The 27,969-nt window shown below is 32.8% G+C and overlaps 2 protein-coding genes across 2 annotated transcripts in view; one reads left to right on the top strand and one right to left on the bottom strand.

The window, feature by feature from the left end:
• Nucleotides 1–27,969, bottom strand: part of LOC118204865 (prolyl 4-hydroxylase subunit alpha-2-like) — a 202,132-nt gene extending 174,163 nt beyond the window's left edge. Inside the window, exon 1 of the mRNA XM_085824969.1 lies at nucleotides 27,797–27,969. The gene's annotated coding sequence lies outside the window, so the exon portion shown is untranslated. The remainder of the gene's footprint in view (nucleotides 1–27,796) is intronic.
• Nucleotides 9,696–13,316, top strand: LOC146994975 (protein GVQW3-like). Its single transcript, XM_085825112.1, has 2 exons — nucleotides 9,696–9,986; nucleotides 13,092–13,316. The coding sequence occupies exons 1-2, from the start codon at nucleotides 9,696–9,698 to the stop codon at nucleotides 13,314–13,316; spliced, it is 516 nt and encodes a 171-aa protein (XP_085681238.1).

Genomic DNA, 27,969 nt, shown 5'->3' with positions numbered 1-27,969 from the left:
ATGACTTCTAAATTGCATTACGCCAGACACCGCTTAATATGATTGCGGCTAAGGTTATCATTCGCATATTGCTATGGGGTCCACCGATAATATCGCGGCAAAAACATCGCGGACCAAAACGTCGCGGAGAAAACAATGCAAGGCGAAAACGTCGTGCTACAAAACATCGTGGGAGAAAACATCGCAAAGAGAAAACATCGAGGTACAAAATATCGTCGTCGAAAATAAAGCGGTTCAAAAACTTCGCAGTTGAAAAACATCGCCGTCGAAAATATCACGGTAAAAAATAAAGTATCGACAAATCATCGCAAGACGATAACATCACAGACATGTTTTTTTCAGGCTTTAATAATTGTATATGGATATTCCCATAGTGATTTGTGAGGCGAGGTGGAAAGAAAGATAATTTTTACTTTCATATTTTTTATTAACTAATAAATTTTTGCTGAAAAAGTAAGAAGGAAACTTTATACTTAATAAACTGAAGCAGAACAAGAAATAATTTTAATTATAAGAGTATTATATTGACAAAAGTAAAGAAAATAATCTCATAATTAATTTAGCAATTTTTTATAGATAAGGTCATGCATTTACTTAGCTTCCTTTTTCTAATCTTTTTTACATTATACTTTTAATGAAAAATTACCATTAAAAACTTTATAAAAAATGATCTGTTAATGACCTTTGTTAGTTAACTATGTCAGTTTAAAATTAAGTGCTATAAGTTGCCTTAATTTTCTATGCTTAAGTTTCCTTCTTACTTTTTCAGCAAAAATTTATTAGTTAATAAAAAATATGAAAGTAAAAATTATCCTTCTTTCCATCTTGCGCTCACAAATCATTATGGAAATATCCATTTACAATTATCAAAGCCTGAAAAAAAGCATGTGTGCGATGTTATCGTCATGCGATGATTTGTAGATACTTTATTTATTACCACGATATTTTCGACGACGATGTTTTAAAACTGCGAAGTTTTTGAATCGCTTTATTTTCGACGACGATATTCTGTACCACGATGTTTTAGAACTGCGATGCTTTCTCTTTGCGATGTTTTCCCCCCACGATATTTTGTATCACGATGTTTTTGCCTTGCGTTGTTTTCTCTGCGACGTTTTTGTCCGCGATGTTTTTGCCGCGATGTTTTCGGCTGTAACCATTGCTATTGAACTGCGAAAGTCCCGCTCATTTGTATTAGGCGAAAACATGGAAATTATAATGACCAACAATTCGGTTAATATGATCAAAATACAATACAATAAATTTTTTAAACTGAAGTAATTAAAATGCTGAAGTAAATAAGTTTAAAATGTATTATAAAAATTTGATAAGTTACAGAAAAATATCTCAAACTAAGGCATTAACTTGGTTTCAGTTTTTATAAACCATTCAAAATCAGGTTAAAAAATAAAATAAATAAATAAAAATAAAAAATCCTTAGTTTGATATAGATTTTTCAATAAATTTATCGATTTTTAGGGGATCAGACATATCTCTCTTCTTCAGGAGCAAAACAAGTCTACAGCACTTTTTTTACCGTTGAAAAGATTCATGCCAATCTTAGGTTGTTGTTTCTTTTTGTCTGATTGTAAATTTTACACTGGCATGTTCACTTCCAATGAGAGATGCCTTACGAGTATTAAGATTAGGAGTACAGCAGCTGCAAAAAAATTTTTGAGAAACGTTATGAAAAGTTCACACACAAACTTTTGGATATTCCTTATGAAAATGCTGTGAAAGTGCCTATTTATATGATTCTTGATGCATTTGTATTAAATTAGGTAAATTCTATTGTAGATATGAAGGATTTTTCTTCTTCGTTTAATGTTATCATTCGGTTAATGTATAAATTAACAAGTGACCCAACTTGGATTACAGGAAACAGAGGAATAGCTACGGTTTTAAGCGCCTGGGGACAAGTGAAGATCTTGCACCCCTTTCTGTGTGCCAAGAATGCTAAAAGTTTCATTCTAAACTTTCATAACATCAATTTGGCGTCCCTGGATGTTGCGCCGGGGTAAAGATGTCCCCTCTGGACCCACCCTAGCTGCGTCACTGACAGGAAGCCAACAACTTCTGGCTTAACACAAATACGTAACAAATAATAATTTAAGGTGTGGTAGGTTATCCTAACAGCTCACATAATACTTTAACGCGCAGGAAGACTCTGGTCTTTAGTAACCGGCAAGACAAGCCTAAAGACGAGAACACATCATCGCCGCTAATGCAAGTTGCTTATAATCACAGCACAACGTGGCCTGGAATAGGCAGACACGCTCTAAAACTAATTTCCGAAACTCTTGCTTAAATACCACTTCATTCTACCTTAATCTGAATAAACCCTTGCTAACTCATTTACATTCTGGCATGAAAAGCGTGGGTGAAAAGAGAGTAGTAGGAAAGCCTTTCAACTAAAAATGAACTAGTTAGTAAAAAATAAATAGATAAACCTCACAAATGTTATCCAAATATCCGTGGACAAATGTAATTACATTAAATGGTCCCTACCATACTTATTTTTGAAAAGTAATTACGTGTTTAAATTGCGCCGGAGCCCACCGGAGCCCGGCTCTGGTACTTCTCAATTTTTAAAATAATTTACAATTCTAACCGGAATGCACCGGAGCCCTAAGTAAGATGAGCTCCGATACTTCTTTTTCTAAAACTGAACCACAATTTAAAGGAAAAAAAAATATAATTCCTAACGTTTTAGTTTAACAATAAGCTGACCTTCCAATACTCTATTTCCCTAGAAATACCAACTCATGAGAACATGAGACGTTCAAGTAAAGTCCCCTCACTCACACGCAGAAACCTTTCCCTTTAAGAAGGGCAATAAATTTGGGGGAGTTTGTTTAGGAACGCGTAAATTTCTCGCCATGCCATCGTATTTAGTGTATTGTTATCGATAGTTAGTTAGCCTCGCAGGAAGGAAAATTTGTGTTCTTAAATGTGCGTTAAGTAACAGCGAGTATAATAAGAGTGAAATGCTGAGATAAACTGCTCAAGCACGTCCTATACATCGTCTTCCCACAGTATCCACTAATATAAACAAACACGAGGGGGCGAAAAGTATAACCAACAACTTTATATTCATCCTTAGGAGTCAGATTCAGGACTCATTTTACCACTTACACACATCCGCTTGATGGCTATAATTATATCAGCAGAGAGCCGCGGTCAAAGAAAACGTTCTCTCTCACCAAGATTCCCCTCATTTTTTGTTTCCACCCACTCATAAACTCACGCCCTCATTCTGTTTCGCCCTGTTTTAGCATTATCTTGATTTTCATCAGCTGTACTTTAAGTACATTTAATTTTTGTGATAATTTTTCCCTACGATCAGTTTAAATTGGGCCGGAACTCACCTGATCCCGGCTCCTATGCTTCTTAGTTTTGGTAATAAATCATAATTCTAGCCGGAGCGCACCGGAGCCCTAAATAAGAAGGCTGCGGCACTTCATTTATGGAACTGAATAACAAAATCAGTAGAAATTGTACCTCGAAAATTTTATTTTTAGCAATAAAATTATATTAAAAATCGCTTATTAAATTTTAATTTATTTCTTTACATTTAATTTAATTTTAATTATTTAATTACTTTAATCTTTAATTATTTCAATAAATAACAGTTAATTAATTATCTAATAATTATCAATTAAATTAGAATTCATTAATTTGATAATAATCAACTATTTGATTTTAAAATTAATAATGAATTTAATAGTCATTTGATTTATTTATATACCCTTGTTCCTCTTTGCTGACGGTCTTCCATAGGGCTCCGGTACTTCTAATTTTAGAAATTAAGACCTGACTTCTAAAGAGAAGACTGAGCAATACCGTTCACTAACAGGCGAAGAGAAAAGCTATGAGTTGATAAAATTTTAGCAGATTCGTGATGCGTAAAATACACTGTATTACAAAGATATAGATTACTATTAACTTTTCATTTGATTTTTTAAGAAGAGAAATTTTTTTATTGTTTAATGTTTAAAAACATCAAAGTCTTATTAATTGCAAAGATACATTTGTACTTTTATTTTCCGAACACATTTGGAAAAAAAAATTATTTTCTCTCAAAAAAAAATCATATTTTTTCTGAATTTTCCTCACCATTGTTCATGTTTATGCTTTCTGTTATTTTCCAGATGAGTAAGAACACTGTAAAGTTCCCACTTTCTGCCATGTTCGCATCATGGCGTAGCCAGAACTTTTGCCGCCCGGGGCGGTCCCTTAGTTTGCCACCAGGGGCGTTTCTTGAATTTGTTGCACCTCTTGAACAAATAAATAATGATTTTTAGTTAGATAAAGCTTCTCACAACTACCAGCAGTTACAGCATTTGTAGTGAAAGTTCGCAGCGAATATTTCCAACTTTGTTCTGGAGATTGTATTTTAAAATAAAGTGCAAAAAATTTAAAAAGATCTTCCTTCCCCGTTCCTGTTTGGATTTCCCTAGCAATAACGGAAATAAAACTCGCAAATGTTTCTTCCTTAATGTGGAATTCTTCCTCATAAATCGTGATCATAATTTACTTGATATTCGTAATTTGAATTCAGAAGTTCCAAAGGAATAAAAAGGTATAACAAGAATATGCAGCTGTCAAAATGACGTGAAAATTTCTTTGAATATTTTACCTAGAGTAAAAACTCTTTCTCTTGTCAATTTACTTTCATACGGCAGTTAAGAATCTAACTATTCTTTACCTGCCTCGATGATTTACCTGACTAACCCCATAAAATAATGTTTCAAGCAAAAATTTACTCTCCTAAAATGTGCCGTTCAAGAAGAACTGCCTGCTTTAGCTTTAAAAAAAAAAAAAAAAATGATGCCAGTTTTCTCGCAGCGAGTTTGCAAAAAATAATTTGACGGAAAATGTCACCTTCACTCGTCTGACAAAAATCAAAAATCCCAATTCAGGTAAGTTATCATAACAAGAAAAGTCTCAGACATCAAGAATATTAAATAAAATGTTTCTGCCCTTTGACAAGTTATTGCAAGCAGTCTCGAATGTCATCTTGCCTTCGGCGAAAACGGGATGCTTCTGCTTTTCTTTTACTCTCAATTCAGACTACAGATTATCTTATTAGTGTCTAATCTTGGTTGCCTTGACTTTTCAACCGTGTACAGATAACTCTTTCCTCGCATCGTAACCGTTTAATATTTCACAGATAACCTCTGTCGACGTTCACAGCGAAACCTGTTGTAAGTAAAAGAGTGGATGACATTCTCTCTTGGATGTTAGGTGACCTTTACACATCACTTACCCATTCTCGCCGATTAAGAACGGAAGAAACGTTACCAAAAAGCAGTTTCGACATCGGACGTGTCTGGAATTTCCTAAGAATTTCTCTACTCACAAATATCAATTTTGTTTGGGTAAGGATGTCACGTCAAGTAAAACCAAAGGTATGTCTAGAGCTTTTACCGCCCGAGGTGGTCCCTGAGTTTACCGCCTCTCTTGATATACAAATAACTAAAAGAATACCAGAATGACATATAAGAAAATAAATTAAAACTCTATTTTCTCCCTTATTTAACTTTCGTTCTAACATTTCTAAATTGTACCATTAGAGTAAGCACCTGTTAACGCAAACTCGTTGAATCCGAACACTCGGTTAACATGAACAAAATTTCGGTCCCGGCAGCGATGCTCATGATATTACAGGAAATTTTATCGGTTAACACGAATTTTGGTTACCACGAAATTAGTTACTCTTTTTTTAGTCTATTGCATCGTTAGTTTATTTCAACTTTGAAAATTTTTCAACTTAACCAATGTATAGGTTCAATTTTTTCCCACAAATGCCGCAAGTCGTCTTCGCACTTTGGATCAAGGCATTATTGCACTTATGAACAGGTCTTATCGCAAACGACTTGTGTCATCTGCAATTTGTCATACTTGGAATATGCTTGACGCAATAAAAGCTATCGCTGTCATTCTGGAAATCCGCATTATCACAACACATACAGAACTGTTTAAGCAGAGCCTGGAGACATAAGGACGTTAATCCCGTTGATCAATTAGATGTTGACACCGATACTATTTCGTCTGACGAATGAAATATTCTATAAAAGAAGTTACGAACGCTGAAGTTAGATTTGAAAAGTTTGTTAGTGTAATTAACGATGTTGCAGTATGCGATCAGTGGAATCAGATATACAAGTAGTTGTGTCTGAGGTGCAAAAAATGTCATTAGCAGAAAGTGAGGAGGACAATATCAGTCCGCTGACCGGCCAGTAAGTGTTACACACCTTGAACGCTATGAAATTTTGTTAAAACGCTTGAACGCTATGAAAGTTTTTTTGAAACATCTGAACTCAGCGCTACCTTAACGAGAGTCACAACTACGTTGGTCATGAAGTTACCAAGAATTTTCATTTCCGTTTGCGACAGCGCAATATACAGGAATTTTTCACCAAAGGAAGATATGTGAGTACATTTTTTCAACTTACATTGAAGTAATTAACGCAGTAATCTAACATTTTCTATGACAACATAGATAACATGCTGGAGTACATATGGAACTATATGGTTAATAAGTAAAAAAAACTAGTCCAAAAATAAAATTTGAGTCTCCAGTTACATGAATTTCTTTAACATGAACTCTTTAACACACACGAATAATATAAAATAATGTCTGTTGAAGAAAGAGAAAAACCTCGAACTTCGACTAGCGTCACGGACAGAAACATGTAAATGCCACGATTATAGAATTAGATGATAAGCGATTGTTGCTGAAGTTGACCCTGGCCGAGTTAAATGAAAAATAAAATTATTAATGCGTGAAAGCATGTTCAATTTGAATTTTAAAATTAGGAAAATTCTTTCTCGGATTAATGTTAACTGCTGTCTTTCATTTAATTGAAGTTGAGAAGGTAAAGATGTTGAATGGCTGAACAATGTTCCTGCTAACATAAAAGTTATGCCAATTATTACTGATTTTCCTACAATCATCCGGTAAAAAAAAAAAAAAAAAAAAAAAAAAAAAAAAAAAAAAAAAAACAACTGCTGACACGGCTTTTAAAGTGTGCTCATGAAAACCTGTATTTAAGCAGCATTTATTAGCTAAATTTATATAAGTACTTATTTTAGTCTCTGCACCTGTTTTTTCCCTTAGTCCTTCTCTCTTGGTCTTGGTTTAGCTGCACCATACATCTCATGGTATAACTGACTTTCTGTGATGCCCGCATTCCTGAGTCCCTAAACACCTTTTTATGGTAACCTCTTTCGTTGATTTTCAAAACATGTACTTATTTTGGCCCACCAGCGGCCGAGCGATAAAGTCACTGAACACTGGTAGTTCAGTGCGAGCTTCGAATCTCGCGAACGGGCTGGCTGCCTGAGCGTTTTCGTGGTTTTCCTTATTGTAACGTGTATGCGAACCAGTTTCCCTTAAAAAGTCCTTCACGAAGGCATCCCTTCCTTTAGGCAGATAGCCCTCGAGTGCTTTTCTATAATCAAATAAAACCAAAAAAAATGGTGGTTATTTAGCTTAATGGTTAAACCAACTCTCCAATCAGAGAGTTAATCACTAACATCATCGAAGGAAAGGGATGCTTTCGGAATACCTTCATGACGGACCCTATCATAAGGGCATCTTTATATAAATCATCCACAGTTTTGCAAGGCTCCTTCATAAGAGTTATGGTTAAGCGCCACTGACCAGGCTTCCGACCTAAGGTAAAACCGATCGGAATGATGCCTGATCAGTGGAAAAAACAACAAGCTGCCACCACAACAAGGCAATGGCTGAAAGACCAAGTGCCATTAAGTACTTTACAAAAATGGTTACAGGACATCTTGCATAAGATGATACATATGACAATAAGCAAAACGTCAGTGTATAATATTATAGTACAATAATAGTGCATTTAGTAATAAGATACATGAATACATAATTTAATGGTATTCCATAGTATAATATTATGAGAAAATATTAAAAAGTGAACGTGTAAGAATAGTGAACTTTTTTATACGTTATTTTTAATGGTATAATATTATGAGTATTACCATAATATTATGAGATAGAGCTATGGTAAAGTACGAATAATACTATACGTTAAATACGACTAAATGTGAAATGTGACGCATTAAATTTATGTTGTTTGACATATCCCAGCATAAGCGTGCCTGTCGCCTTATGTAAACCAGTTAATTCGATGAAAGTAATTTTCATAAAGGTACGAATATCTTTATGCTCAAGAACCACTAGGCTGGTTTATCTGCCTTATAAATAATAATACAAAAATGAATCATGACTTCTGAATCATAATACAAAAATGAATCATGACTTCTGAAGACGTGCCTCGAGAAAAAAAGAAGTCGCCCACTGGGCCTTCTTCAGGAACAATAGTCCATCTACATAACGATGAAACAATGTTCACATTTTTGAAGGAGTCTCATGCTTTCATGGAGGTTTATATGGACATGATGTATATTAATTAATATTAACAGAATCAAAACAAATTTATATAGATACATATATGTAAGATAAATTGGGAAGCAAACTTCTAATCTTGATTTACTATAGCATCTTTTATCCTTCGTTTTAATTTGGGTAACTTCCCTTTCTGTCCTAAAAATAGTAGCTACTTATAACATATCAATCTATACTGCGTCATTTTAAAATTAATCCATATCATAAGATCTTACATAACGCTGCAGTGTAGATACTTTTTATACAATCCATGAATAAGGTTTCAATTGAAACCAGAACTTGTTTTTTTATCTCTCCCACATTTTCTTCTGAATGCGACACTTTCTGCGCTTACTTGCCTACTGATAATACGTTGCGGCTAATTTCTCTCCAGCATCCATTGTATGTCTTAACATGTAACTTCCAAGAACTGTAGGGCGCACGTAGCGCTCATTTTGTTTGTATCCAATTGATGAAACATGTGTATGAACCATCAATAAGAAAAAAGATATTTAATTTTCCCAGCTCTGAAAGTTTCTTCCACTTTATGCAGCTATCTACTCCACCAATTATTGCCAACGTATTGTGTATGTAATAATTTAGGATATGCGGGTGAAAGAAGACAGAAATACTTGTTAATCATGAACAGTGGTTGTAGATGGTATTGGCATAGATTCAACATGCTTTATTTCTGGACAAACTTACTCTTGAGACACACATTCTGATCAACATATCATTATGAGAGCAATCTGCAGCCTATTGATCTTACCACATAATCAGTGGATAATAGAGAGAAGTCAACCGCTAAATATTAGATAGAACCAAGCAAATGTAAGTGCCACCAATTTAGAAGAAAACCTAGAAGTGTGTCAAAAGCTTTTGGTTTTCATCTCATTCGCTGGTCGACTAAAATTTACCTGCATTGCAGCGTTATGTAGGATCGTATGATTTGGATTAATATTCAAATGACGCAGTTTAGATTGATATATTATAAGCAGCCACTATTTTTAGGACAGAAAGGGAGATTATCCAAATTTTATATCTATCTCATATATAAACCATGCTGCTCAAAAACGATCGAACCTAATTTTGTATTCTTTCCGGCGTAAACCAATGAAGCGCAGGAGATTTTATTCGGTGTAAGAGGTTAGAAGACATGTATGCTCATTCCTAATTATTTTCTCAGAAAGCGTCAGTTGCTGGTAGTCGGCCAAAGAGTGAATACGTGTAGTGCGCGTTCGTCCGATTTCAGGGTTCGTGGAATGGTTGCAAAATGACTGAAAGACTTGAGCAGCGCTATTGCATGAAATTTTGCCAGCAGCTTATCGATACCCTAGCAAAAACCATTAGCATGATTCAACAGGCTTTCGGAGACGATGCCATGAACACCTCTCGCATCAAGGAGTGGTACAATCGCTTCAAAAACGGTAGCAGATCAGTAGACAATGAAACACGTTCAGGTAGACCCTCACGAAGCCGGAATGACAATGTAGTTAAGCAAGTGCAAACTCTGGTCTTGCAGGATGGTCGTATCGCTGTCCGAGATATTGTGAATGAGACGAAGGTAAGCATTAGATCCATACATTCAATTTTGCACGAGGATTTGGGCATGAGAAGAGTGCCGCGAAATTTGTACCGAAGCTGTTAGTAATGGAGCTGAAGCAATGGCGTCTGGACGTAGCACAGGACATGCTGGACAATGCCAAAGGTGACCACATCTTTCGGAACACCATAGTCACAGGCGGAAAAATGGGTGTACGGGTACGACCCAGAAACTAGGACGCAGTTATCACAGCGGCAACATTCGTCACCCCGAGATCAAAATAACCTCAGGAAGTCCACAGCAAAGTCCTGTTGACCTTTTTCCTTGACTCCCGTGGTGTGGTATATCATGAGTAAGCCCGCATGGCCAAAATCACAAAGGAGTACTACCAGGAGGTCTTCATCGCCTCCCTGATGCTGTGTGAAGCAAACCATCCGATCTGTGTGCAGCGAAAACTTGGCAGCTCCGTCACGATAACGCACCTACCCATTCTGCGTTTTTAATTCAGGCTTTTCTCGCCGAGCACAACATTCCTATAGTTCGTCAAGCTCTCTACTTAACTGACATGACTCCATGCGATTTTTGGGTGTTTTCCGAGCTGAAAAAGCGTCTAAAAGGGACCTGATTTAAGTCGAGGGAGAACATCATGCGGAACGATTGCTCATCATTCCAAAAACTGCGTTTCAGAGGTGCTTCCAACAATGTCGGGAGCGCTGGGAAAAGTATATCCATTACCAAAGAGACTACTTTGGAGTGAATTAGTGTTTCAGATTTCCAAATCAATAAATGCATTTTTACCGACCAAAGGTTCGATACTTTTTGAACAGGTGTATAACATTACATGTTTACATGTTTTTAATTTTGAGACTCGGTCTATTCAAATTTCTTTTATTTATTTATGTATTAGATTTGTAAGCTTGTTTATGGTTTTGATGCTAGAATTCTGCAATTTTTTGCACTACTTACTTCAGCCTGTAGGAGTTGAACTGATAGAAACACAGATTACTTTGATTAATTTTCTGAGATCATTTTAAGTATTAAACTCTAATTTTTAATTTATGTCTTTGCCAGTTCAGAAACAGGTTGATGTAGATGTAAATTACTTTTTTCTTTTTCATTTCTGATTTCAATATTGCTTCTTTCATGCAATTTACCATTGTTCATCTGTTTTTTTATTATTGCATATGTTTAGTTCCGAATTGAATATGGTGCGGATTTTCATCGTATTAATTTATTTTAGTTTATTTTGTATCATATATATAAAGAAAGGATTTAGATCCCTCCTTGAAAGTGGACGCCCAGGACACATGCTCGTTTGCCCTGTGGAAATCAGGTCTTGCTTCTCGAAAATCAAATGACCTGTAGATGTATAACACTTGAATAAAAAAAGCTCCAGCCGAGCATCAAACCGTATAAAAGGAGAAAGGTGAGTTTTATAAATTTTATCATCAAACGGAACTCGTACGTAACCAACTGTAAAATGCTTTTGAATAGTTAATGTGAATTTAAACTCTAAGAGCTATTAAATTGAACTTACGATGCTACGTGGGACATTAGGAGAACCACTAGCTTCCATAAAGCGTTACCGGAAATGCTTTTATATTTTTTTTATTTTATTTATTTATTTATTTATTTATTTATTTATTTTTTGTAAATTTAATTCCGCAGAACCTAACTTATTCATAGAGCTTTATAAAAGCAAATGCAAAGATGAGGTATCTATGCAAGGATGAATTCACTTCAAGCATGTCCCGTTAATTTCAATATTTCTTTTACTTGGTTCGTATGCAAGGGAAGTTTCGAATAAACTTGAGAACTCAGAATTTCATAAAACTTTTTTCTTTTTAAAAATGTACTTACTCCCCACTTAAAACGTACGATAGTGACCTCTGTTGTTTACGCTAGATTTCCGCGACTTTGCTTGACGTTAAATTTTCGGTCTCTCTTTCTCTCTCTCTCTCTCTTTTTTTTTTTTTTTTTTTTTTTTTTTTTTTTTTTACATTTATATATTTTGCAGGAGAGTTTGAAATTTAGATGCTCACAAGAAAATCGGAACACGCTTTTTCTTTCTTTCTTTTTTTTTTTTTAAGAACTGGAAGTACTTAGGAGGAACTTGAACAATAATATGTTTGATACTCTTATAAATTTATGTTAATATTTGTCTTCATTCGATCATGTTTTACTAAGTTTTGTGCCTTATGAATGAATTTTTGTGGTGCTATTATTTTTATTTTAGTGCCTTTTGTTACAATAGGTGCCACTTAATGTGATCACGTTTATCCATGACTATTCTGATTATATTAAACAATGAAAAAAAGTGCTGTTCGAAATAGCAATGAAATTTAACCAATTTAAGATAAATCAAAATATCCAAACCAAATTTAATACCAAATTTAAGATAAATCAAAATTTTTAATATCAAATTTAAGATAAATCAAAAATATATAAATAGGTACTTTCACAGAATTTATTTAGGAAAATGCAAAAAAAAAAAAAAAAAGTTATGAACTATCTTCACATTGTCTTTAATGCAACAGTTCATGCATGAACGTTTCTGGAAATAATTTGACCGATATGGTACCTCTAATCTTAATATACTGATGGCATACCACACTGAAAAGAGAGCTTGCCAATGTGAAATTTAAAATAGGTACGCCCCCCTCCCTTCCCAAAAAAATTTCTTTGAGCGGATGCTTTTAGAGTTCTCCCCTTCTCTAAAAGGAAAAAGAAATCTACAGAAATATTTTTGCTTCCGAAGAAGAGAAGCCTGTGTTTGATCGCCCTCCAAATTGATAGAAACAAATCTACTCCAAAATAAACGTTTACTTTTTTTTTTTTTTTTTTTTCTTTTTGCGTATTTTACATCATTGACTAAAATAATCCCTTATTTAGCGACATTTCTCTGTCACCTGGTTATTTTTGTAATTAGTTATGAATTTATTTGGCGGCTTTATGTCACCTTCAAAAATTTATTTTATAATTCAGGACTACTATAGAAGATTCATTCGTTTTCAAAACACTATATATTCAAAAGTATTATGCTACAAATATAAGTGATATTTGAAAATAATCTCAAAGTCACCAACTTTATATACCAAGACTATAACCAAGGAATTTTTCTTCCAGCAGGACAGTTTGCACCCTCATTGGAACATTCAAATTCGTCAGTACGTAAACGATGAACTTCCGAATCACTGGATTGGGCGTGTTGGTGAAGATGGCCTCGTTTTCTTCCTCTGGCCCCCTAAGTCAGCTGATTTAACGCCTTATGAGTTCTTCCTTTTGGGGGACATTAAGAACCTTATTTATGTACCCCAAGTACTAAAAACATTACAAGAACTGGGGGAATGAACTAATGCTGTAGTGATGACCATTGACAGGATTACGCTACAAAATGTCTGGAGTGAGTTCAACTAAAGCTTGGATACGTGTCATGGGACTCAGAGGGCGCACACATACCATTTGTAGAGTGTGCAGAAAGCTTGGTGACTAGGATTATTTTCATATATCACTCATATTTGTCTTTGTAATACTTTTGAATATATAGCGTTTTGAAAATGAATAAATTTTTTATAATAGCTCTGTTTTTTGACCCTATTAACCAAACTGCTGATCGCCACAAGGGACACATTTCCCATGTTTTCGTGTACAAATGGGCGGAACTTTGGCAGTTTGATAACAATATCAATGAGTTAGTTCATTTATTCAGCTCACACTTATCTTTGCATGAGGCTTTGCTTGGAGATTGCTCTGTCAGTGATTTTGGAGATCTGTGCTATTTCTCGCGTGTTAAAGAAACTTTGCCTTATCTACGCTTTCTCCTCGCATTATTTATAGCTGTTTTCTTTGCGTGAGCTAGTATTTATTTTAGGTCATTTCTTGCTCATCTCACGTTGTTATTAAAAAGAAATCTACGATCCTGTAAGCATAATTCTTAATTACACATCGGTATCGCAATCGAAGGAGAGACTTATAAAATGGATCGATAGGCTTGTCCTGCTCCTGCTTTGATAGCTTTTGTTTGCATTTTATTTTGCATTGTATAATGTGTATGTATAATTTTTTTCAACGAGACTGAAATCTTTACAATTTACAATATTTGATCTAATTTTGCACAGGAAAGTTTCGCAAGAAAGACACAATATTTTAATTATTTTGCCATTTTGCCATTTTGCTTTAGTCTGATCACATGACAAAAAAAGTTACTATTGGAAGTTCATTGGTCCGTCTAGAAACCTCTAACTCTGTTGCGATACTGATGTGCACTTCTGAATTACACATTCCGCAACGCTCAACAGTAAGCTGCTACAGATATTCCAATGTACATGCTAAAATGGTGCATACATTTAAAGCTTCAGCAATAAAACTGAAAACACATTTGTTTCTGGGCACTTGTGTTTTACAGTTTTATTTCCAAACATGAGTTACTAAATATTTTCGAAATTACATTTTCTTTCACCTATACTAATGATCATCTTTTTTAAAACCTGCTTATTTTCGAAAAAGTTATTCCAAACGTTTTAAAAAAGAAAGAAAGAAAAAAATCTGAAAGCTTTCAGTTTATATATAACGCCCAAAAGGGCGTTTTTTAACGTTTTGTGTGTTATCTTTACTTATTAAATATCATGTTCTTAGCCATAAAATTCAATTCAAAAGCAATATCACGAAATATTTAACAGAGTATATAATGTATTTCCCGCATCTTCTTGGCATGACTTCGTGGTGTGATGGTCTGCAAGCTGGACGTGTATTCCAGAGGTCCGCGGTTCGATACCCGAAGGTGTTGCATATCTTTCACTTCTCTTGCTTCCCAAAAAAAATCCTAATGTATCTGCAGTGGCGCCCGAACTAAAAGGGTTCTGGATGATGATTCTCCTTCCCCAGGATTTGGCGATTCGGTCCCCTAAAAACCCCAGTTGCACAAAAAGGGGAGGTATTTCTCCCACCTTCTTGGCATGCCTTTGTGGTGTGGTGGTCTGCACGGTGGGTGCATATTCCAGAAATCCGCCGTTCGTGAAGGCGTTGCATATGTTTTACTTCTCTTGCTTCAAAAAAAGTCCTAATGTCTCTAATAGCATATCTTTAGAATTTCCGATACACAGTCTCGTGCGCTGGAGATTAAAAAAAAAAAAAAATCGTACAGTGTTACACTGTTCGCTTTGAAATCGTTGAGTTCGTTAATTAAAATTTCTTTAATGTTTGACCAAATATGAAATAGGTAATAAAATAAATTCCAAATTCGGGCTTCCAGATCCCCATATTCGAGTGGAGGATTACGTTATTCAAAATCGGATGCCTCTAGGTATCGTTGTGTTTTCACAGTGCGATAAACATACATTTAAGCAGATTCTTCATTATTTAATTTCTTGAAATACAATATAGGGCTCTAATATTTGGTGGCAAGAATTTGAAAAGTGATTTTTCGTTTACAGCGAATAGACGCAAAAAAGCCAACACGAAATTAATAGCCCTTCTGGGCAAATTGCCCCTTTGGGCTAAAAAGAAAGAGGTTTACTCTAAAAGTTTTGATAATGAACTCGCATAAGAGCACTTGCAACAAGCAGTTTATAATTAATAAAGACATGAAACTAACATTAATACTTTGTTAGATATCCTTTAGATAAAATTACAATTTTAAAAGAGCTTTGGTTTTGATTCAGCTAATTTTGTCAAGGTTCCATTTGGTTCCATTCCTCTGTAAGGATTGTTTTTAGTAGAGTTTCTAAGAACTATTACGTTTCCTTATTGTTTTCTCCAACGCTCTCCATGCACTCCAGGATTTAAGTCCGAAGAAATGGCAGATTTCTGAACTTCAGGGCAACTGTGTAATAACAACAAGTGAACGTTTTGGGTTGTATGTTTAGGATCGTTATCCTGATTGAACTTGAATATATGTTGCATTGCAAGTTTTTCTTTCAGATGCTTTCAGGTTTTTCATTAAGAATATTTGTATATTTATAGTGATCATATTATTTCCTATAAAAACTAAATTTTCCATTCCGAAAGCAGCGAAACATTCTCAAACCGTTATGCTTCTAGCTTCATGCTTAAAACAGGTTTTTCGGATTCAATTCTTCATTCGGCTTTCGCTCTCACAGTAATTTCTCCATCGGATGGAAATATATTAATTTTAACTCTTCTGCAAATATAACATTGTTTCAATATGATAAATCTTTGCTTATCCTAGATTTTACAAAATCCAGGCGTATTTTTATTGTCATCTTTTTGACGAAGAATTTTCTTCTTGCTGATCGCCTATTTTATACATGAGCCCTAATGACTTTTATAAGTTTGATGGTTAACTTTTATTGCAAGTCTTTCTTCTAAATCCGGTGTAAGTTTTGCAACACTAATTTTTGGGTTTTGTTTGATTTTTCGTGGAATAAATCGGCGGTTCTTCCGCATTAGCTTGGACTGTCTTCAGTGCATTTTAAACAGTTTTATGCAATTTCCATCATTTTAATACATGCAAAGTACTCTTTGCATCAAAAAATTTTTTAATATTCTGAATATTTTTATCATCTTTAAAATCATAAGTTGATAAATTTTGAACATTGCTTGCTTGTAATTTGTAGCGTCTTGCCATGTTCACTTCAGTCACGGATTATTAATATATTTTGTTAAACAAATAGTAATTTACAAATGCAGACGATAATTTTTGTGATGTATCTTTATTTAGGATAACATGCATGACAAGCATCATCGTCTTTCGAAACATCTCAACAAAACATTTGAATGACAAACATGATGAGAAATTACTGATTAACACTCTTGAAATAAATTATTTCATTATAAAAAATAATTTGAGGATACTTATTTTATAACAAGCAAAATCCTGAAGTTAAGAAAAAATAATATATTAGGAAAAAATTTGTAATCGGTGTTTCAATATTTAGTGGAAGAATTATGCATACAAATTTCAAAAATACAAATGTCCGAAAAAATATGAGCCACTGTAAATATTCCCAAACAAAAGGCACTCACAGGAAAAGAGCCTACGGAACAGAGAGTCCAAATTCAGGTATATCTGATTTGACAGATTTTATAGCACTCAAAGCAAATTTCAACAGTGCGGAAAATGATAGATTCGAAGGGGAAACCCTCTTGAAAGCAATCACGTTTTTCCGGCCCATTTCTAACGTAAACAGGAGAAAAACTAAAAAAATAAGAGCTTTGCTTGTTATGAGTTAGGGATAAATTTAGGCTCGAATGATTTTATTTGAAATTAAATTTTCAAATTGATTCTAAGTGACAAGTGCGAAAAGTTATTATTAACGACTGAAAAATTCTAGATGCTACTGTTTTTGACGTTGAAAACCTCATTCGAAGAGTTCTCAAAGTCAAGCAACCCCTCTATCCTTTTAATTGCTTAATACGTAACTACATATTTGTTAAATTTTAAAATAAATTTAATAAAATTCGCGAATGGTAATAATAAAATATACTACCATTCGCGAAACATGAAATTCTTATAAAGGCTTTTCTTAACAATATTTTTTTTATTTTGCTTTTAATAACTTAAAGTAACTGATATAATTTAAAGTACATTTAATTTAGAATATATCCAGTTTGTAATCTTTATGAGCATTTGAAGTGTTACTTCTGTTTCTGTTAAGAAAGAAAACCACTGTGTACAGAAACTACAACTGAAACCACCGCCTGTCATAGAATATAAAAATCAGCCGTTAGATTTAAAAAAAGAAAAAAAAAAAAAAAAATTCACCAGAGCATGTTTTTAGAATGTTTAACATGTAATTATAAATAATAAAGTGGTTTTGTTAAATCACCATAATCTAAGACACAATAACACGCCGAATAAATACTGATTCAGAAGTCAAACAACAAAAATCAGCGTTAATTCACAAAATTTTCACAGGACTAGTTTCGATGGTTTTACCGAACCATCATCTTCAGCTGCAAAACCGCAAATGAAAAAAAAAAAAAAAATTTTGTGAATTAACGCTGATTTTTGTTGTTTGACTTCTGAATCAGCACCATAATCTATTTAGATCTATTTTAGAAGTTGCATCGTGTTCAGAAAAATTACTGTCACATATAACTGTTATTAATAACAGATATCTCTAATTGTCATGTATTACAAAATACAGCTAAATAAAATTCATTACCATTTTAAACTTTATTTTATTCTATTACTTATTTCTCTCTCTTGAAGTTACTGAAAACGCAAAGATCTTAATTTTCCAAAGAACTTGAGTATTAAAATAATCAGCGGGAAAATTATGGAGTACAAAATGCTAATTTAAATTTTATTTTATTTTTCATGAGACATAAATAACAAAGAAAAGCATTTATTGCTTTTAATTTTCTCGTTTAAGGCATAAAATTCGAAAGCTAAATTAATTTTAGATGACATCGAATGGCAGCACTCTGAAAGTTCACTATTTGTAACGCCGGAAGGAAGATATTTAAAGACTTTACGTTTAGCGCAATGGATTAACTTATGCAACGAAGACTTATAAAGATTGATATTAAAAGAAATAATTTTATTATTATAAATCGAAATTATTGGAAGTACAAATCTAAGAGGAATCTCATTCTAAAACTAAATGAATGAAAATACATATCTAAGACTTATATTTCAAGAAAGAATTTTGTTATTATGATGTAAAATGACTCTAAGTATATGTCTAAGACCAATATTTAAAAAACTAATTTTAATTTTACAAAAGCAAACGAATGAAAGTACGTGTGTAAGACTGATGTATAAAGAAAGAATTCCGTTATAATGATGAGAAATGATTCCAATCACGCATCTAGGATCAATATTTAAGGAAATAATTTTATTATTAGAAAAGCAACTATTGAAAGTAAATGTCTAAGACTTGGTATTTAAACAAATAATTTTATTGTAAAAACCAGACTTTTGAAAGTATATAGCTAAGACAAATTTTTAAAAAAATATTTTACGACGAAATTATGAAACACGTGTTTGAAAAGTACATGTCTAAGACGAATATTTAAAGAAGGATAATTTAAAATCACACGGAAATCAAACTCGTCAAGTAAAACTCGGAAGTAAAAATTTCACCTGTAGAATAATCTCACACATCTTCAAGAATGATATGCAAATTACAGGAAGCTATCAGATGACGCCGATAGTACGTCACAATGACGAGAGTGTATATAAGGAATGGTAGAAAAGAAGTAAAATTGTTCACAAGCGTTCTGTAAGCTGCTCAGTGCCACAACTGAATAGTTTATGACACAGAGGACGCATGTGAATGATTTTTTACGTGGTAGAATTGACTGCCGCCTGGAGTGTGGGCGTACTAAAATGGAAGTATCCGAGGAACTTGGAATAGCCCAAAGTGTCATCTCTCATGTCTGCCTAAGTGTTGTCTCTAGGCTTTGGCAACGATTTCAAAGTGATGAAAATGTCAGTAGACATTACTGTTCAGGTCGTTCCAAATTACAGTGTCGAATGACGACCGGTATTTGGCAATAACTGCCAAAAGAAGCAGACGGAACACTACATCAGACCTGTCTCATCAACTATCTTCAGTCATGGGGACGACAGTTTCAAGGCAAACCGTGTACAGAGGTTTGGGACAGATTGGTCTATATGCTCGCAAGCCTGTCAGATGTGTTCCACTCACGGCAACTCACTGTCGCCAGCGGTTAGCCTGGAGTAGTAAACACGCAATGTGGACATCATCACAGTAGGCTTGTGTGATGTTTTCCGACGAGTCCAGGTTTAGCTTGCAGCCTGATTCACGTCGGACTTTCATATGAAGAACTGTAGGTACCCGCTACCATCAAGAAAACGTCATTAAACGACACCGGCGCAGGACTGTTCGTTTGTGTTGGAATTATACTGGGCTCCAGAACAGATCTGCATGCTCAGATCGGAACCATGACAGGCTAAATTTATCCGGACTTCATTCAGGAACAACATGTATGTTTGTTTACGTTGTACCTTGGGCACAGAATTCGTGTTTATAGATGACAACACCCGTCCTCACCGTGCAAACATTGTAAAGGAATGCCTTCAATCTGATGATATCACCCGTATGGAATGGCCAGTATTCTCACCTGAATTTGAATCCAATAGAACATGTGTGAGATATGCTTGGCCAACGAGTTGCAGCCCGTCAAGAACCTCCTGCATATGTACCGGAACTTCGGAGATCATTGCTTGCTGAGTGGAATAATCTTTCCCAAGATCAGCTCAATAACTTGACACGCAGCATGCCTAAGTGTTGTACGGACTGTATTTCATTGTTTGAGAGACATACAATGTATTAACCATCATACTAACCATGTACTATTAAGTTTTTGTAAGGGAGATATTTTTGGTGATTGCTCCCGGGAGCAAAAATCGTAGTTTTTACGAATGGTATCGTACATACACCATCTTTTTTGTTCTTTTATCTTTTGATTAATAAATGGGCTTTATGAAACGTCACATTTGTTTTGTTTCTGAACCTTTATTTGACGGAACTGGCATTATCCTTAATTTATGGACATGAGTGTATATGATGTTAGAATCATATTTCATTAATCTTGATAACACAGCAAATATTTATAAGAATTTTTCATTTAAAGATAATATAAATGTAATATGTTTTAATTTATATTAATTACGTATATTATTTCCAAGTAAAATTATGATTAAAATGATTCAGAAACACTTTTATTGTCTATAAATGGCTCAGTTTACCAATGACAGATTTATAAAATATATATAGAAATAAATTAAATATCTTGTGTTTTGTTAAAATATTTGAAAACTCTCATTGCGTAAGGTTGCGTGCAAAATTAGTAATAACAACAATAAAAACTTGCATTTCGACAACTGAAAAAGTCGAAAGTGAAACCTTAACAATGACCAGTTCAGTAAGTGAAATGCTTAAAAGGCCATGATATAAATTTAAGGAATGAAATGGTTATTATAAAAAAGAAAATATATATAATTTTAATGATTTAATGAGCCCAGCTACTGTAATTTCACGGTCCAGCTAATAATTAATGTTAAAAGAGATGCAAAATTGCCTTTATTGCTCTAAAATTGCTAAAATTGCTTGCAAAAAAGCACAAATTAAATTTGGAAGAAAAATGAATTATTTTACGCTTTGCCAAATGGTAATACAATGGTGCGTGAAAGAAGCGAAAATATTTTATTTTGGTCAACACATTTCTTTTAAATATTTAAGTTTCTGATTACATTTGAAATATAAATATCTTAAGCTTTGCCGATTGATAGCACATTGCTTTTAAATTACTGAGTTTTACGAATAAATTTCAAACATAAATATCTTACCCTATCCCAAGTGATAACAGCTTGCTCTTAAATCACTGAATTTGCTAAAGAAAAATTCATTAAATTCAGAGAAAATGTAAAATGAACAAAAAGAAAATTCGAAGTTCGATTTTTTTTAATTAAAAGGGCAGAACTGTGAGTGTTGTATACACATACACTCAAATTGACAATTCTACTGAGCCAACTGATGAAATTTAATTTGCGTTTTTCATGTGTCGGAAGCGCGACATAGGATACATATTAGATTTAGATAAAGTATTGTTCTGACATAGGCATTTTTACACAAAACTGGACCTTTTCTGAAATGTAATACTGATTTTTTTCCATATTTCAATTTTACGACTCAAATTGTACCAAACTGCCAAGCTTTGTAAATATCGCGAGAGTAGTTTTTAAAAAATTAGCTGTCAAAATTTTAGCTCCTCAATGTTAGTTGAATCTGATATATATTTATTGACATTTTTTTTTTTTTTTCTTTCTATTAAACTTCTTTCACGGGTCGAAATTTAGGTTCAATACAAATAAAATTCGCAGCTATTTTCTTATTTGTTTGTTTAAATTTGTAGTTTTTAGTAATTTTTATAATTTTTTCGAAATAATTTTTAACTATAACATATAAAATTTTTACCATCATCTTAAAGTAGATATATTTCTTGGCATACCTGCAAAAAAAGTTAGAGTTTTTGTTCAAAATTTTCCAAGTTATACGTGAATTTAAGTGTAGGCGCGTTTTGAAATTTGGCATATTTGTTATAAGTGATAATAACGCTAAATGTTGTCTACATTTTGTTGAAATTACATGAAAAAAATAAACGATGCACCTTTTTTTCCATCTTACGAAAGGACGCTTAACGAAAAGGAAAGGAAAATAGGTTACCATAAATTAAGAAAATATTCTTGGCGCAAACTTAAAAAATGGCCTAAGATAAATTATAAATTTTCTAGGTAAGTTTCATATTCTATTCTACAAAATTTAATATTCTGGCATAATTTTAGTAGTAGGATCGAAATATGAAAACAAAAATCAGTACGTCATTTAAGAGAAAGTACAATTTTGTGTGAAAATACCTATGTTAGAACAATACTATATATAAATCTAATATATATCCTAAGTCGCGCTTTCGAGACATGAAAAACACAAATTAAGTATCGTCAGTCGGCCCAGTAAAATGAGGGATATAAAACTGTCGCTTTCCCTCCCTTTGGTGCAGCATGTATATGTGTTCAGAATTTGGTGGAAATAAAAAGGTTCTTTTACCCCCGTAAAGTGTTGCCATTGCTCACTTTTAAATCGTTGAGTTTGTTAATCAAAACTTCGTTAAAGTTTTACAAAATATGAAATCTATAATAAAACAAATTCCAAATTTCAAATTTAGGCTTTCAGATGACCATATTCGCAGTAGGATTACATCATTCAAAATTGGATGGCTCTAGGTACCGTTGTTTTATCACAATGCGAGAAACATACATACATTTATGCAATTCTTCATTCTTTAATTTCTTCAAACATAATGCAGGACTCTAACATTTGGTGGCAACGATTTGAAAAGTGATACGCCGTTTATAGTGATTCGACACAAATTCACAAAACGAAAACACTAGTCCTTCAGGGACAAAGCCCCTTTGGATTAAAAAGAAGATTCGAAATATGACTTCAAACTCTAGTTTTCCATCATTATTTAAGGTTATTGAAATTTATTTAAAGATTCACAAATTACATTATTTCAAAGACCAGCCACTTGCGCGGCCAGAAGCCTAAAATATTTATCATAAAACTAACTAAGTAATGATTTTAATGAGCTCAGTTAGTATAATTTCATAAAAAATATTAAATCTTCCTAAATAAACATCTCCTTATTTAAATGAATTTTTATACGAATCAAGCAGATTAAAGAATAAAAAAAAAATATTCTTAAGAACTATACTTATGGCTTCTAAATCAAACAGATTCAATTCGAATGTTAAATATCTTCCGCTTACTGAATGGTAACACACCGGAGCGTCGAAGATAAAAGTATTTTATTTCCAGAAATGGAAACAGATTGCCTTTGAATAGCCGAGTTTGTTATTTAAAATTGAAAGATTAATATTTTACATTTCATCGAATGGCAACAGTCTCGCGCGTTGGAGATAAAAATGTTCTATTACGAACAGTTTTGCCTCTGCTCACTTTCATACCGCCGAGTTTCTTAATCCAAAATTCATTAAATTCATAGAAAATATGAAATAAATCAAAAACAAATTCGAAATTCAAAATACTGTCTTTGAGGAGGACTATATGCCGTGGTGTCTTCAAGGACCACTATATGTATTCAACTCTAAGTACCCTCGTTTTCCCAGAATGCGAGAAATTTACAAACATACATACATACTGATTCTTCATTATTTAAGATTACGCTATCACATTCCAGTTGTTATTCACATTGTAAATCACATGCTGTTTCATATGAAGCAATTCCAGAAAATACAATAAAAATGTTTAATATTCCGTTGAGCTCCATATTTAGGTAATGCTGATCCTAAATATGGAGCTCAAATATTCCTAAATACGGAATATTCATAATCCTATTCATAATCTTATTTCATAATCCTAAATATGGAATTATGAAATAAGCCTTATCATCGGGTTACCAATATTCAAAACGAATTTTGTAAACATATTTAACTTACTGAAAGTATGTAAAACTTTAAACCAAGCACAACACATAGAAATTCTACAATCCATTTAATGACTGAAAACATGCATGAAGACAAAAAAATAAGCTTAATTTGTTACATTTAACAAGGCCTGATAGATGGTCTCTCAAATCATCTTCAATTTTGAAATCATTTTTGTTTTGAATAATATTTTATTGAGTAAAAAAATGTGGTCTAAAGAGAAGATATTGATTTTTAAGGTTAGTATTTTAGTTTTGCTAAAAATATTTAATACGGGAAAAAGGCTAGATAAATTACACTTCAAAAGAAACCGTATTTCATAGTAAATTATTTTAATGTATTTAAAATTAAATGTTTGAGATTATTTTCAGAAACTTATATTATCTAATATTCTCAGTTTTTATTTTGATAAATACTTCCCCTTTTTTTCAAACATTAAATTTCAAATAATTTTTATTCGAAATCAAGACCATTATGAAATAAGCCATATTATCGGACCGTATTATGAAATAAGGCATATTATTATGATTAAGCTAATATTTAAAGCTGCAGTCAGACAATATTTAATTTGCAAGTACACAAATATAGGCTGTATGCAACTTAACAAAGAAAATACTGCACTTAATTTATAAGGGGAAAAAATCTGAAAAAGTTCCTATTTTAATGGTCATCCAAAAGAGCTTTTTTAAAGTTTAATATGGTTTGTCAGAAAAGACTATCAATAGAGATAGCCCAAGTAAAAGAAAGAAACATTTTGTAGCATATTTTTGATACTAACAAGGGAACGTTATAGCATAAACGGGAAAAAATATGTAACTTCATTCTTTAAAAATACTCATTAAGTGTTTTGAGTTAGATATACTATAAATTAAATTCATTTTTATTTCAATCAATCCGATTGGAAAGTAAATAAATAATGTTCTTAAGAACTGCGTCTATTCATTTTTAATCGTTTAGTTTGTTAATCCACAACAAAAAGATTCAAACGGAAAGCTAAATACCTTACATTTTGCCGAATGGCAAGAGACTCGAGTGAAAAGTGAATAAAACGATGACGTCAATGGCAATTGACGGATGACGATATTTAAAGGGAAACAACGCAAAATCCTTTTTCTAGACTAGTAGTCCTTTTGTGCTCAAAATAATTTTCTAAGAATTTAATAATAATTAAATTTATATGGAATAATCAAAATTAATTTTAGGGAAAGGAAGCAAAGAATACGAAAATAATGTAGATCATTTTGGGGGAAATTAGGAATAAATGCTTGAAGCAAACATTTCGCAAACGTTTGAACACAAATTTTTAAATCAAACATTGCGATAAAAATTGAAATAAATGTTTGAAAAATCAAATCTAAATATAACAGAATAAATTTTTAAAAACAGAACACAGAACACAATGTGTTGTCAATAAAAATCAACTCCTCGCCCCACCTCCGACAAAAGGTATTTTAATTGTAATCAGTTTCAGAGACAAAGCACAGAATTTAACACTAACTAAAACATCGTCTCAGAAAGAAAGTATAAAATTTTACAATAACTACAATCATATTTTCGGAAACAAAATGTAGACTGTGATAATAATTAAAAATAACTTTTGAGAAATAAAGTATAGAATATGATGATAATTAACTTCACATTTTACGACAGAAATTTTAATTATGATTAATCAAAGTATTCGGATATTCGAACTTAATAGATGTTCTCTAAAAGTAAAGAAATAATAATATTTTTGGGGAACTGTTCAAAATCGACTGTTTGAAATAGACTGTTTGTAGTCTTCTGCAAGCAAATAAAAATTGAGAAATGTCATAAGAACTGAAACCAGCTTTTAAAAACCAAAAGTCAAACACAAAATTAGGAAACGAAGCGTAGTACAGAATGTGGTAAAATATAAATCTTATTTTTTTTATAGCGTAATTTATCTCATATTACTTTCTGAGAAATAAAGCAATGAATGTTTGTAATAACTGAAAACATCGTATGAGAAATAAAGTCCACAGTTTGACAGTAATTTAAAACCAAATTTTTGAAAACAAAGTGAAAATTATGCTAAAACTTTGTAAATAAGCTAAACTTTTGGTAAATAATATATAGAATATTTTGCTAATTGAAATTAAAGTTTACGGCAGAAATTTAGGTACTGTCGGATTATTCGAAGCCTCGTTTCGATATTCAGTTTAATTTCTATATTTTTGGCGCATTTTCGAATATATAACCCGACAACAGCCAACCCAAATATGCACGTAATACTTATGCGTTTGAGTAATCGTCATTTCACTGATTTTTTTTTTTTTTTTTTTATCTACCAAATAGATATTTTTTCTCTTAAAATATTTAATTTCTAATAAAATGCTTTTTTTATTATTATTTATGAACTGAACAGTACTTATGAAGCATTAAGATAGTCAGATAAACAATGTTCACCAAAGTCGCTAATGAACTGGTGACTATTTGTGAAAGTGTGGATAATCGAAAAGTATCGAAATCTATATTAAGTTTATAACCACAGTAAAATGATCGAATATACGAATTCAAACGACGTTCAAGATTACAAGGAAGTAATGATAATGTCCTTGAAAGGTAACTGAGAAAACAAATGTCGTTTTTAAAATTTAGTAATTAATGAACTAAAATTAAATAAACTTCAAAACTATTTTTACCTTATAAAAAGCGAGAATAAAAATACTTCATGAGTTTTGGGATGAAAAATTTTCGGAAATGTAAATTGCGATAGTAGTTAAACTAACTATTGATTATAATTAAAAACAAATCTTACAAAAGACATTTAAAATGAAATTATAACCAAAATAAAATGGTCAGGTATTCGAATCTAAACGCTCTTCTAAATTAACTTAGAAATAACGTTAATATCCTTAACAACTGAATTAATTCATGCTCTTTTTAAATTTGAGTAATAAATTAACTGACATTAAGTAAACTTCCAAGATTATTTTAAAAATACTTATCAAGTTTGGGGATGAAAGATTTTTGGAAACAAAGAGCAAATTGCAGTAACAGTTAAAATCAACTATTGATGAAGAAAGTATTGAATATGATGATAAATCAAAATGAAACTTCGGCCCACCAGCGGCCGAGCGGTAAAGTCACTGAACACTGGTAGTTCGGTCCGAGGTTCGAATCCCGCGAACGGGCTGGCTGCATGGGTGTTTTCGTGGTTTTCCCCATGTGTAACGTGTATACGAGCCAGTTTCCCTTAGAAAGTCCTCCACGAAGGCATCCCTCCCGTTAGGCAGATAGCCCTAGTGTGCTTTGCCATAATTAAATACACCACACCACACCAAAATGAAACTTCACAATAACCAAAACAAATATTCAAATTTAAACGATGTTCTAAATTAGCGATGAAATAATGTTTACATCCCTAATAATTAATGTTCACTTTAACAGTAACTGTACTTATAAATGCTTAAACTTTAGCAATAATTAATGTTCACTTAAATTTTAGTAAGTAGACTTCAAGACCATTTTTATCTCACGAGGAACGAAAATAAAAATACTTATCGAGTTTTGGTATGAAAAATTTTTGAAAAAAGTGAAAATTGCGATAACAGTTAAAATTCACAACTGATAAATAAAATATAGAATATGGTGATAATCAACATCAAATCTTGCAGTCGACATTTAAAAATGAGATTATAAACAAAATATAATGGTCAGATATTCGATTTTAAATGGCATTCGAAATTAACGAGAAAATAATGTTATCGTCCTTAATAACTGAATTAATTAATGTTATATTTATAGTTTAATAATGAATTAACTAAAATTAAACAAATTTCAAGGGCACTTTATCTGATGAGGAACGAGAGTAAAAATGCTTGTCGATTTTTGGCCTGAGAAAAAGAAAACAAAACTTTTTAGAACTAACCTGAAGTCTTGCACGCGCGCTGAAAAAAATGCCTGGGGATGATGCTGGACAGGGAAGATCGGATAAAGTGACCCGCGAGGCGCATTCAGTTCGACTGTGAATGCCGCAGACGATTCGCTAGCGAAGAGCCACAGATCTCAGTGGGTCACGAGAACACTAGCGCCGAACCGGTC

Source organism: Stegodyphus dumicola, chromosome 10 (assembly GCF_044657685.1).
Source record: "Stegodyphus dumicola isolate Sdum_Otavi_A_Nest chromosome 10, ASM4465768v1".
NCBI lineage: Eukaryota > Metazoa > Arthropoda > Arachnida > Araneae > Eresidae > Stegodyphus > Stegodyphus dumicola.
Note: the sequence above shows the minus strand (reverse complement) of the source record. Positions and strands in the feature narration are given on the sequence as shown.